At 38.1% G+C, this 13,923-nt stretch overlaps 1 protein-coding gene across 2 annotated transcripts; it reads left to right on the top strand.

Moving 5' to 3' along the window:
• Positions 1 to 507: 507 nt before the first annotated feature.
• On the top strand, positions 508 to 12,179 carry LOC116291813 (sodium/hydrogen exchanger 6). Of its 2 annotated transcripts, none has more exons than XM_031699027.2 (16): positions 508 to 944; positions 2,161 to 2,345; positions 2,818 to 2,895; positions 3,206 to 3,282; positions 3,493 to 3,593; positions 3,867 to 3,972; positions 4,391 to 4,529; positions 5,001 to 5,106; positions 5,724 to 5,812; positions 6,421 to 6,534; positions 6,884 to 6,995; positions 7,700 to 7,853; positions 8,244 to 8,298; positions 9,950 to 10,035; positions 10,497 to 10,605; positions 10,942 to 12,179. In XM_031699027.2, exons 1-16 carry the CDS (start codon positions 677 to 679, stop codon positions 11,128 to 11,130), a joined length of 1,968 nt encoding a protein of 655 aa, XP_031554887.2. In that variant the 5' UTR covers positions 508 to 676; the 3' UTR covers positions 11,131 to 12,179. The 2 variants fall into 2 exon arrangements, with proteins under 2 accessions (XP_031554887.2, XP_031554888.2); XM_031699028.2 differs by having other exon boundaries at positions 509 to 944; positions 8,244 to 8,289.
• Positions 12,180 to 13,923: the final 1,744 nt, after the last annotated feature.

Raw genomic sequence — 13,923 nt, 5'->3', positions numbered from 1 at the left:
CGAGTGAGTATCTAGCCTCCGTTCTGCAACGGAGGCTAGGGAGTATCGGACCGACACTAAGGCTACGTTCATAATGTATGGCGGGGGGGGGGGGGGGGGGGGGGGCAGGTAAAATTGAGGGGGGATCGGGAAAAGAGTTAGGTAGGAAATAGGTTGGATGGGCAAATTTTTATCAGAAAAAATGGGGGGACGGGATGCACAATTGTTGGAAGAAACTACAAGCCTTGCTTCGGGGGGACCGTATTTTTTTTGCATGACTTTAAGAAGGGGGTTGTTAAGAATTATTCTGAACATTTCAAATTTTCACCTGCCCCCCCCCCCTCCCTCTTCCATAAATTATGAACGCAGCCTTAAAACGGCTACTGAGCCGCTACTATACTGGGAAGACTATCGATCCCCAAACTTTGATCAAATGGAATTTTTCAGGGGTCAGTTGGACTGAAACTATGACGTCATTGCGTATCAGTTCTAACCATTTTCACTGCAAGGTCTTGAAATGGCTTCGCAACTAATGACAAATCAAGCATATCATAGTATAGTCGGAAAATATGATAAATTGATGCCTTTGAAATAACAGCAGCTAGTTGACCCGAAACTTCATACATATCATACCACTAAGGACACGAGTGGGAACCCTTGAAGTACATGAGCGAGAGTCTGGGACTGTAGCTTTCCAATGCCAACCAACATGGCTGACAGGATCAAGTTCCTTGTTCAGATCTTGCTTGGTTTTATGGCATATATCGGCAAAACACAAGCCGAGATGGATAATGAAAAGAAAGTAGAAGAAGAGGCTTCAAAGCGAGAATCCAGATACACTAAACTAGACACTGGTCTTTTGCTATTGGTGATGGTGCTTCTCATCGCCACCGTCTTGACAGTCTGGTTGTTTAAAGTCAAAAGGTTCCGTTTTCTCCACGAGACCGGTGTCTGCATGATCTATGGTAAGGCAGCAACTAAAATACCTCGAGGTTGACTCGTCTATTGACTTGGCGAAGCCCCTTGGCTGCTCGAAGTACAGAAACGAGTAGACTATAATGTTTTTCCTTGATTTGACCCATTCAAAATTCTACAAATACTTCACATGTATTTTATAAGTATTCTCTAAGACTCTATAAAGAGTCGTAATATCGAGTTGTGACTCTCCAAAATAGTTGCTGGATAAATCAATGCAAGATAGACCTCTCCATAAATGATTTCTATCGTGCTATTGGATATTAAACGGTATTTCCCTGACATCCGTGGTCATGTAAGGTTATACTTACGTATAGTACCTTACTGTGACGTCTCGAAATGGCTAGACTCGCGTGATGTTTAGATAAAGTTCGAAGATCGCGCCTTTTGTCGAGTTCCTTTTATATCATATGGTATTTTATATAATATTAATATTATTCCCTATAAAAAAGTTGAGGTTTATAAAAGCCTTATGAGAGTTAGATAATAGCATAAGAAAAATGGAATTTACTCATACTTGCCTTAATTTTGATGTAGACCAACTCTGAAATACTTTGATGTTTTTGGAATAAGTTTTGTTGTAGAGCTTAGTATTTTAATTACCATATGTGTAAGGATTTGAAGTGGGTTGCAGTAGGGGTGGGTAAAGATTAGACTTTCTAAAAGTCCTCTGCTCTCTTTTCTAACTGGTGGGATTGAGTACTTTTTATCTCTACTTTGCGCCGAATTTTCTGATGGGTTTTACAGGGTGCAAATAAATTATATATTTATTTAAAGGCTTTCATCACGCTTTAGTTGTAACAACAAAAGAGAAACAAAAAAAATGAATACTGAAGCAAACAAGCGTAATGAGGGGCGGGCAAAGGGACTTGAGGTCCTGGCAAGGCATGCCCCCAAATTATATCAAACAGCCAATATGAACATTTTTGATGTGAAACGGAAATCCAATCGGAATCAGAAATTGCAGCATAGGGAAACAAGTCGCTCACTTGTGACTCCGTTGCTCATAATATGCTTTCTCTTCGGCAAATTCTCTGTCCATGGGCATGGAGATGAAAAAAGTGGATGACTTGTAGCAAATCTAGATAAAGATGTGTTAGAAGGAAGACTGATTTGTCATTTCATTTGTCAGGGGCACAAACTAGCCATAAAACTTTAAAAGGGAAATTGAACTAATAAATAATTATTTTCTTCCTTTTTTTACAGGAATGGTAATAGGTTGTGTTATAAAATATGCTGGTGGTATCCACAAGAAAGCCTATCCCGTAAACTGCACAATACCATCACCTGAGGAGACTATTTGGGTTACGGTTGACAATGGAAGCACATACTCCTACACACTTAATGGACGGTTATCTAAAAACAAAAGTGCAGGCGAACTGGAGCAAAAGGTATGATACTATTGCTGGGCTGCAAGCATTTCCCAAGAGAGGCAAAAAAAAAAACAACATAGTGGCCATCTTGGTGCAATTAACAATGGATGCTAATGAAAAAACTTTTGTTAAATGGCACCAACATGGCTGCAATGACAGGTAAACTGGAGCAAAAGACATGATTACTATTGCTGGGTTGCAAGTATTCCCAAGAGTGAAGCAAAAAAATAAAAACATAGTTGCCATATTGATGCAATTAACAATGGGTACTAATGAGAAAACTTTTGTTAAATGGTACCAACTTGGTTCTAATGACATAACATGTAAAAGTAGAAGCTTTTTCTACTCTTTGCAACAAAGGTAATTTTGTTAGGACAATATGGTAATGGAACAATGCTTGCCCTTGACTTGCAATTTAAGAGCATTTTTGTTCACGACTGTTACTCAGACCAGTACCTCGTACCTGAGTATTTTTTCTTTGTTTCTGCAGGCTGTGTTTGATCCAGAAATCTTCTTTTATGTGCTTTTACCTCCAATTATATTCTATGCAGGATATGATATGAAAAAGGTCAGCTTTAAAACACTTAAATCCTAATTCTACCTCAAGTTCATATTCAAACAATAGAGTTCATTGTATTGGTGTGATAGCAAGAACATTCCACTTTTCACTGATTTCATTGCTATGCGTCACTGTCAGACACAAGTGTACACTTCTAAGCCAGCAAATAGTCTTCCATCAATTATAAATATCAAACATACCCAATACAGCTTCTTTTAATGTCTGACTACCAAGTGCTAAGTACAAAATATTGAGACATTATTTACATATTTACCATGTAATAAAAGCAGTGGTAAATTAGCTTGTTTTTCCCCCCTAGCGTTTCTTTTTTAGGAATATTGGAGCAATCCTAGCATATGCATTTGCTGGAACAACAATATCTTGTGGTGTGTTTGGGTAAGTTGATGCCATACAATTTAATACACCAATCCTGGCTATGCTTGAGTGCCCATCCCAATGAAATACAGAATGTCTGACCAACAAACTTGAATTCATAAGATTTGTTTAGGAGTTATCCATTTTTTTCTTAATGTACCTTGAGAATGCATTGATTCTAAGACAGATTTACAGTTTTGAGCAATATTCTTTATGACATTGTTGCTATAGGTTGACAGTTTATGCATATAAGATGATATTCAACCGTTATAAAGACTTTGACTTCCTGGAATGTTTGTTGTTTGGTTCTCTTATATCAGCAACAGATCCTGGTAAGTTTAGTTCCTTTTCCAGATTTTGCACCCATATACTCTGATACTGCAAACCTTTGTATGATCAAGTAGTGATAACTAGTAGAGTACTAGCATGGACTGTGTCAGTGTTTCTGAATAAAACAGCAGAAACTTGTGGATAAATTGAATCACCGTAAAAAGCTTTGTGAAACTGACTTTTCAGACGTTAGTCCTTCGTTGGAGTATGATCACTTGAATTGGTAGAGAAAGAGAATAGGCTCAAATGTATAACTTGTTCTCTTTGTAAAACAGTGACAGTGTTGGCCATCTTTCATGATTTACATGTTGATGTTGATCTTTATGCATTGGTGTTTGGAGAAAGTGTGATGAATGATGCAGTAGCCATTGTGCTGTTCAGGTGTGTTAAATTGATAATTAATTGATATTATTATTTATCCTCCTTTATTCATTCATTCACCCATTCATTTATTTCAGAGAAAGAACAAAATTACGTTATTAGTTATACAAAGATATAACTAGCTAAAAACTAGTGTGAGCTGCGTCTGTGTTTCTAATGAAACAGTAATGACGAAAAGGTAAATTATACACCGTGAAAAGATGAAAAAAATTACTGCCGTTTCGGACGCTAGTCCTTTGTCGTTTTTTCATCTTTTCACGGTGTATAATTTACCTTTTCATCATTACGTTATTAGTTGGTATGGAAGAAAATTGGAATTTCCAGGGTTAGGAGGGAGGTCTTTAAAAACTTTCTTCACAGAGGGGAGTATGGATAATTTCTTGGACTACACATATTTATTATTTTACTTCCATTGCAGATCAGTAGAGTCGTACTTACTTGACAGTACAGGCGGGGAGTTCCAGATTGACAGGTTCTTTGGATCAGTTGGTATTTTTATTGGAGTTTTCTCAGGTTCTTTTTTCCTTGGTTTTGCAATGGGTTTAGTCACAGCACTTGTATCCTTTACTTTGCCTTTCATCAAACACTCTACTATTGCAGCTTTCATGCAAAGTCACCACTGGATTATAAACTTATAGTTTTTGCGTGAACAAAATACAGCATCCTTGAGTATGATGCGAACTCGGTGGCTGCAAGCCAAACAAATTAAATTTGTTTTTTGACTTCTGTCAATAAAAAATAATAAGTTGTTACCTTACCTATTTTTTTACTAGTAGCAATGAAAACAAAATTCCAATAAGGAACTTACAGGTAAAAATTTTGCATGATATGAAAAAAACTCTGTAAGATTTCTACCCCCCGCACCTCCCTTCCCACTCCTAACATACAGTAAATCTGTTGCTCAAAGGTAGCAGAGTATTGCTTCATCCCCATTCTAAGCCCTAGATAAATTTTATAGCCCTTGAAGAAACCATTATAAGCATCCTAGCAAGTCTGATACATATTCCTTGACTCTAACAAATATATAGACAACAAAATTGACAAATCTATCTGAATTTCCTATGTTGGAAACAGCATTATTCTTTCTATTATCTTGGTCAACTTTCTTAATGGCTGAAGCTGCAGGACTTACTGGTATGTATAGAATATTTAAAGTGCATATGACACGAAAACATTTTAATGTTAAAAATGTGTATTCTATTGGCATGAATAAGAATATCACAGTTAAATTTGTTTCAAAAACGTATTTCTCTAGAAATTCAAGAAAATTTAGCACAAGTTATGACGTCATTTTGTTTACAAGTCTCCAGATTTAGTTGCAAATACATGAAATTTGTTTGAATGCAGAATCTTAATTTCATGTAGTACACTTTTCAGTTCCCCAACATTTGAAGAGTACTACGTAAGCTATCAAATGAAGTTTAATAGAATATGCCTTTTGTTGTTATTTTATATGAATTACAATTTATATTTAGTGCGTTACTACCGAATGTAGAGTACGTGTCAACAAAATGACGTCACAAATTGGGCTTAATTTTCTCACATATCTCAAGAATTAAGCTTTTGAAACAAATTTTATTACGATATATTTATCATTATTAACAAACTATACATTTTAAACGATGAAATGTTTTCGTGTCATATACACTTTAACAATAAAGCTTTACATCCTTGGAAAAGTAAAAACCACAGGAAGCCCATCACCCGTGACAGAAGCATCTGATAATTTTTAATTTTATTTTTTGACACAGGCATAGTAGCAGTTCTGTTTTGTGGTATCTCACAGGCTCATTATACCTATAATAATCTTTCTGATGAATCCAAGCATAACACCAAACAAGTAAGAAATATGGGAAATTTTTATTTAATTTGACCTCTGCTCTGCTCTGCTCTGCTCTGCTCTGCTCTGCTCTGCTCTGCTCTGCTCTGCTCTGCTCTGCTCTGCTCTGCTCTGCTCTGCCCTGCCCTGCCCTGCCCTGCCCTGCCCTGCCCTGCCCTGCCCTGCCCTGCTCTACCCCGCCCTGCGCTGCTCTAGTAGTTACCCTTCCCTTTTCCTACCCTACCCTACCTTACCCTTCTCTTTTTTTTCTTTTTTAACTAGAAACTACTGTAGCCTAATATCATTGAAATCACTTTGTCCTATCCAATGAAGAGCAATCTTTTCACAGCACACATTTTCATTATCTTATCAGGAAAAAGAAGTTCACATATCTCAATACTTTTCTTGTTTCTCAATGTTTTCCCATTTCAGACCATGTGTCATTCCCTAGAGTATCATTTCTTTGTTTAACAGTTGCACTCGGTTGTGCATGAGAAGACACATGAATATGGATACAACTCAAACAAAGAATCTTATTCTCAAGAGAATGACACATGATCTGAAATGGGAAACATTAGACCCAACCCAAGGAGGTCTATTGTTAATGTTTGTGTTGTGTTGTTCTGCAGATTTTTGGTCTTTTAAATTTCTTAGCAGAAAGTTTTATATTTTCATACATCGGTCTGGCAGTGTTTACTTTTGAAAACCATGTTTGGAAACCAGACTTTATTTGTGTGTCATTTGTATCCTTTCATCTAAAAACAAAGGCTATTATTTGGTTTCATTACTCCAGTTTTGAGTTCTTAGTCTTGTTTGAGTTCTTAGTCTTGTTTGTGTGTTTGTGCTATTCAACCAAAACCTGTATTAAAATCAACTTGTATTGTTCGTAGTGCCTACTTTCCTTACTATACAATGGACCTTAATAAAATAAAAGAACACATTCGTACACAATCCAGGCCACCATATCATCAAGTAGTCCATTCTAGGCTGATCAAAGACTGGGCTAGGCTGAGTCCTTGTACAATAGTACTAGTAATTAAGACAGAATGATAATTATTCATTTCATGTTGGAAATTCCTTGACACACTTTAGCTTGGTATATTACTTGGTCGTCTGCTCAACATTTATCCATTGTCTTTCCTTTTAAACTTAAAAAGACACAAAAAAATACCCTACAATATACAGCATATGATGGTCTTTGCAGGTGAGTAAGATGATTTACATTTTAATGAATCATTTTTGGATCACAGGTGTACTGTATCAGTGGATTGCAGTGTATGCTGTGGTCCAGGTGTGGTAATGTGTATCTGATGTTAAAGCAGGTTTGGTAGATTGGGGAATATACAGTCAATTCAAAAAATGTTGTCGTCGACCAACTCAAGCCTACGCGACTGGACCGAAAGGAACTCTGGGTAGTAATCATTGAAGCCAAGTTGACTCCATAATTTTATCTGACTAGTTATGCCTAATTTACAGCAACGAAACTTCGTAGGCGAGCGGGAAGCGTTGAAGGAGACATTTTCAATGTCTTCATATTTTCGAAATTGTGAACTGAATAATAAGTACTTTGTTTTTCTTTCCCTAAACCCAAAGACGTGCATTTGATGGATTGTTTCTCGCCATTATTATCTTATTACTAGCGGGAACAATTTATTCAGAACGAATATTTAACCGCTTCAGTGATTTTTACCCATATTCCTTTCGGTCCAGTCGCGTAAGCTTGAGTTGGTCAACGACAACATTATTTGAATTGACTGTATGTTACTGACTTATTGCATGTACATGGTATGACATGACGTAATATTAAAATATCTGTTCAAAATTATTATACCATGGTATGTGAGTAGCAATGTCTTAAGCATTTTCGATTTTGATACTTTTTTTAAATTATCACTGCTTTATTTGAAGGTCTACGTGGAGCAGTAGCATTTGCTTTAGCAATGCGAAACACAGAATCAACATCTCGACAGATGATGCTCAGTACAGTGCTCGTGATTACCCTGATTACTGTCATATTCAATGGAGGATCCACTCTGACAGTGTTGTCTTACCTGAAAATCCAGTACGTAGACTCAAAGAATCTTGACCCTACACCTCTACTCTGCCCCTCCCCTTCCTACTAATCTATCACTAGTTTCCAACATACCAGTCCTACTTGCTTCAAGTCTTGGTCAATATTTTTGCTGTTTGTATGTCTATTTTTTAGACATTTACTTCCAATCGTAACAGCCTTTCAATGGCTTGTGAATAAGTCACATTCAAGATATCTGTTGATTGTCACGCACGAAGGTTTCAATATGAGGATACGTTCATAATACTCAGTGATTCATCACAGGAGAAAAATGATAAATTTCAAGTAGCACGTAGCCTTCAGCAGGCTATATATTTCTCATTTTCTAGGCATGTTCTGGAATCTCCTAGGCATTGACATTATTTCTTTCTTAATTAATAGAGTTGGTGTCAACCCAGAAGAGGAGGAACAACCCAAGTTTATATCGGTTGGAACAGTAGGTCTTTTGTTTGGGAGGCTGTTGATGTTGCAATGATCACAAGCTGTATTAAAATAATAAACGGAATATAACAAACTATTGAACCCCATTAATCATAACTAAAGGCATCAGATTAATGTAACTCATATGGAATATTTTTTTGAAAGAATAAAAAAAATATTAAGAAATTAGGGAATCCCCCTTAAAAGCCACTTAACTGTAAAAATCTATGTATGATTAATATAGTTTTATTAAATATTTAAAAGGTGTAACTCGTTTAAAACACTCGCGATAAAGTAAAGATCGATGAGAAAGTAATCTTATAAACCTGATTGACTTATTTGAATGGCAAAAAAATTATTACCAATTACTCACGACATAAATATAAACGCGTTTGATGGTGTAATTGTAAGGTCGTAAGGCGTAAGGGAAGGTTCATTTGATATGCCGGGGGGGGGGGGGGGGGGGGGGGAGATGGAGATGTCTCCTCCAAAACCTAATTTTTTACAGACCCCCTCTTAGGACTTAACTTAAATTTAGAAGGCAGAAGCCCCTCCCCCTCCCCTTCCCCCCCCTCAGTAATGTTATTTTATTGTCAATGCCGAGAGAAAATGTACGTGTTAAAATATTTATAGTGAAGAGTTTTTTAAAATTCATTTTAATTTTTCGTTCTTAATTCTTTAGTTTGATGGGATTCAATTCATTTAATACTATATAAAGAAAATAATAAACGAACAGCTTTGATCGCGCTACCACGAACAGCCTCCCCATCCACCTTCCACGATCATCTAATTTCTAATTATTAACGTTTATTAATGTTATTGACATTTAATACTTGCATGCTTCGAATACTCTGATACTCTCGTTAATGTCACACACTCCATTCTTTTCTATACCAGTTTCATACGAGTCACAGCTTCTTTTTTCGCTCTGTCGACTGTCGACTAGTTTTCAACGCAGCCGCTATTAGTGTCGTCACGCAACGCTCACTCCCCTAAGTAGAGGAGTGAGCGTGGCGTGACGACGCTAATAGCGGCTGCGTTGGAGACTATCTGTCGACTAAATCACAACCACTTATCCTCGGTAACCCAGGAGTACAATTCTGTCGCTGGTTTCTCGCTACCAGAAAAGAAAAAAAGTATTTTTTCTGATAGTGAGATACGAGCGACATTATGTTACCTCTGGGTTCCCGAGGATGACAACCACTATTACGATATTTCCCCAAACATTGCCATATCTCATCAAATCTCACTGTTTCGCGAAGTCCCGATATCGACTAATCCACGATCGATATCGTGCGATATCTGGCAAAAAAAATCACTAATTTTAATCACGTCTTACAGATCATAATATTTCTAGTTTATAACAGATTTCTTTTTTTAATTCTTCCATTGCACGTTACATCATCGCGGCCTCTCGGGGGAGCGTTGGTGCCACTTAACAAAAGATATCTTATTAACATCCATTGTTAAAGGCATTACAATGGCCGCCATGCTTTTGTCTTTTAACTCTCTTGAGAATGCTTGCAACCCATCAATACTGCACAGAAACTGACAGAGTACTGATCCAGCATGAGTACAGTACCAACATACGTATTTTCTTTCTCTGTACACAAGGAATCATTCATCATCGAGGTGTTTTAACGTAAATGCATACTTTTTTTTGACAGGAGGAATCAGATAGCGATCTAAGGCCCCAGAATGCTCAATATGAACGAGCCTGGATCTTTAGATTATGGTACGACTTCGATATCAAATATCCTTTTGTAAAGGCTTTGGTGGGGAGGGTAGGTGGCTATTTGCACCAAAGGGATCCCAAACAATGGTTCTCTTCTGTCTGTACAAACGAAAGGATTTTGTTATGTTCATTATATGGGTGAGATCGTCAATTTACTTTCGACAAAAATGATTGAGAGGTTGAACATTTGTCACGCGAACACCAGGTTTTTGAAATGTCAATGTGAGTTAGGCTCCTGACAAACGGCCAAACATTTTACTCAGTTTTTGACACGCATTTTTTGGGTCAAATGATAGAACTGTTTGCCATAGTTTGACGATGTTTGGATGAGATTTTTTATTTTGAATGAATGTTGCGCTTGTTTGTCATGCCGGTTTTTCACGACACAACAAATTGTTGGGTCAAATGTTGGGCCGTTTTTCAGGGCCCTTAATTAACTAATTCTTGATGATATTTGATGTTCCTTGACATTTTCGTACGTATATGAAGCCACTCTTTACTGGAGTTGGTCCCCCTTTGAAAGATGCGTTACCAGCTTGTTGCGCACCGTTAGCAAGATTTCTGGACAAGAGGAAGCCTGAGCCAAAGGTCAGTGACAAATGTTCGAGTTGGCTGGTAGGTGGGTGGGTGAGTGGGTGAGTTGGGTGGTAGACGGGTAGGTAGACGGGTAGGTAGATAAGAATGGGAAGAAAGGAAATACTGTAAGAAAGTATGTGAAAATGGCCAACTAAAAGAGAAAATTATTAAACAAAAAGTCGACTGCCTTCTGGAAATGCGAAACAAAAAAGAAACGTGGAGACATATGACAAGGTTACGGCGTCAAAACAACTCATCTTAACTTTTTTTATGCTCTGCGCAACCAGAGTCCCATCCACTTTTACTTTTACCCATCCACTTCCATTCACTTCATGTTTTCTTTTACAGAGGAGAGAAGGAGATCTTAGTAGCGATGAAGACCTGGTGAACATTGAAGGAGAGCTTACCTTCCGTCGCAATGAAGAGATCATGATCCGACCATCGAGCGACAGTTTCGTCTTGCCTCATGACGTATCCGACCTTAACGAGGGAGACCTGGGTTTAGGAATGGCAACACACGATCCAGCCAAAGTATAATCCATATAGTCTTAATATATAGCCAACGAAATTTAAATGTACAAATATTCAAGAACTTTGCATGCGGTCTAAAGTAACACAGGGAGACCAAGACGGTAAGCTTCTTCTTTTAAAAAGCCACTTTATTATCATATAGTGCCGGTGGTCTTCCTGTGACATCACAGGAAGACCAACCTATTTTTTTTCTATTCATGCGGATTTTTGAAAGTGCATTCATTGAATGTTTCTTTTTCGAAAGCAGGATGATCACTGATAAGTAATTATCAAATTGCGTATTATTCTAAGTATCCAATGCTGTTAGATTAAACTCTTGTCAAGGTATCAGTGATAGTCACTGTCTTCCGGTGAAGAGCTGAGACCACATTGTAAACTTCAAGTAAACAAGGCCTAGTCTCTTAAGCAGTCGCTATTAGTTTCGTCACGCAATGCTCACTCCCCTAAGTACTTAGGGGAGTGAGCGTTGCGTGACGATTCTAATAGCGGCTGCGTAGGAGAATACCTTGACCCCAGGGCCTTGTCACTCATACTATGCATGCACTGCGCATGCACGTCAAAATATTAAAGACTGTGGGAAACCCTAGAATTTCAAGAGCTGTGATTGGTCAGAATATTTCTCGTGATTGAAAACCACATGGCAATGCAGCTGTAAACCTGAAAGCCATATTAAAGAATTTTTTTCCCGAGAATTGAAAAAAATATCGTCAAATTAGGGAGCGCACACTCTAGTTACAATATTCAAATCTGATTTCTCGCTACCGTGCGTTAGGGTCTCCTGCTTGGGACTCTGGCAATCATTCGAGCATGCGTAGTAAGTATAAAATGACAGGGTTCTGGGGTCGAGAGGGAAATAATCCGTGCAATTTGTTTTTCGACGTTTGTTATAATTCATGTTGGCTATATCAGCACTGCCCGGTGGACTGTGCGCAATTATGCGCAAACCTCGAGCAAACACTAAATAATACAGATGTATACTACAGAATAGTAAAAAAATTAAATAAATTTTGAAATGTTTGAAATAAAATTAAAATAAAATTCAATTTACAATAAGAGCTTGACGTTCCCTAGGATCTATTAATCTTAACCCGAAAGCACTATTAAATAGTAACATGTTGGACATTATTATTAATTGTATTGTTCTTGTTCGGAAACCTGTGAAGTATCGTGGCACGTTTTAATTGGTTCCAAGTTTGGTAAGGAGAACAGTTTCTCTCGCCGGAAATAAATTGCTCTATGAAATGTCGTCGATGTGCAGGCTAATTTTCTCATTATCGAATTCTCTACATAATAAGACCTTCTGACTGGTCGGTGTTAAATGTTATAAAATGACACGTTCATGGGTTTTTAGATGTCGATTATTGAGAGATTTGATTGGTTAGTACGCAGTCTAATTATCTGTTGTATCGACTTGTCTTTGAAAACTGGATCTGCTCACTGAGTTATTTCACTGCTGCCGAATGGATCTTTGAGCAAGCACTCCAAAGCTCTGCGGAAACGCCTTGTTCGAATAGCATAGATGAACGGATTCAGTAGACCAGGAAGAAACAGACAACAGTAGGCAGCGAACCCAAACCATGAGGTCTTGGTGGAAGAAATTGAACCCACCCTTTCCATGACACCGTATACAGTACCTGGTAGGTAAAACACGAAGAAAACCACCACTGTCACACCGATCGTTTTGATGGCATTGATCTCGTTTAGTTTGCGTGTTTGGTCAAGGACTGACTTGGCGTGCACGCCCATTTTCTTTGCGTTGATCTATTTATCAAGAAAATAAATAAAGTATGTAGAACAATAGGGGGGACAATAGGGGCTATTTGATCAAACGCCAACACTTTCAATATAAGTGTGTCAAAGCTTTGCGCATTCTTTTAAACTCCAACTCCAGCGGCAAAACGGCAAGAGACCTTTGTTCATGTACTTTATTAAAACGGAAAAAGGCCTCCTACAAGGCAAAGCCTTCGATGGCCTTGTACCCGAGTCCGCCCTTCCCCCTGCTGCGACTGATTGGCGGGGAAAAAAGTAATCCGTGGTGGATATCGAAATGAAAACCTTGAACAAGGCGGTCATATGACTCTAGTGTCAGAAGCGCGCGCGGTCCTATTAAGGTGGCTTGATGGGGTTTTCTCGACGCGCTACTCGTGAAGTCAAACCAGCTCATACGTTCCTATCAACGTTGATAGATTCAATTTAAATTTTAATTGGTGGCGTAGCGGTGTGAGCGCTCGCCTCTCATCAATGCTACCCGAGTTCGAGTCCCGCCAGATTCGGTGTTGTATATGAGTAGAGTTGTTTGTTGGTTCTCTCCTGTGCATCGAGGGTTTTTCCGGATTCTCCGGTTTTCCTCCCTCCGCAAAAATCAACTCCTAAATTCCAATTCGATCATGGAATGAGGGCCACAGGTTTGTTAGCCACTGGCTATTAAGTGCTACCCTCGTGAAAAAAGGACATTATTTATTCGTTTGGCATGAAGTAACCTTACCTTATTCTTGTGTTTAATAACAGAGCAGGTAACTATGCCAACTACAGCATTATTGACGATAAAAAACGGGAGAACGATAAACGAAACAAGAGTTCCTCTCCTGAAGAAATAAGCGCTTCGATACTTGTAAGTAGCTACGTTTCCAAGGTCTATATCCCAGATTGGGACCAGAAGAAGCATATCAGAATTTTTTTTGCATAAAACTAAATTCCTGCGAATGTCTTTGACGATCTTTTCCCGGGTGACATGGAAATCTTTTTATGGCATCGCTGATATTTGTCAGGTTTTGCGACATGACTGAGAAATTATTGCAT

The sequence above is a fragment of the Actinia tenebrosa genome, unplaced genomic scaffold, assembly GCF_029948245.1.
Source record: "Actinia tenebrosa isolate PJP-AT-01 unplaced genomic scaffold, QUT_ActTen_1.0 PGA_scaffold0__85_contigs__length_37466705, whole genome shotgun sequence".
Classification (NCBI taxonomy): Eukaryota; Metazoa; Cnidaria; class Anthozoa; order Actiniaria; family Actiniidae; genus Actinia; species Actinia tenebrosa.
The sequence above is the reverse complement of the archived record's forward strand: the minus strand, read 5'-3'. Positions and strand labels throughout refer to the sequence as shown.

Coding starts and splice junctions, on each gene's coding strand:
- LOC116291813 (XM_031699027.2), top strand. CDS start 677: ATGCCAACCAACATGGCTGACAGGATCAAGTTCCTTGTTCAGATCTTG. Junction 3,973..4,390: donor GTAGCCATTGTGCTGTTCAG/GTGTGTTAAATT, acceptor CTTCCATTGCAG/ATCAGTAGAGTCGTACTTAC. Junction 6,996..7,699: donor GCATATGATGGTCTTTGCAG/GTGAGTAAGATG, acceptor CTTTATTTGAAG/GTCTACGTGGAGCAGTAGCA.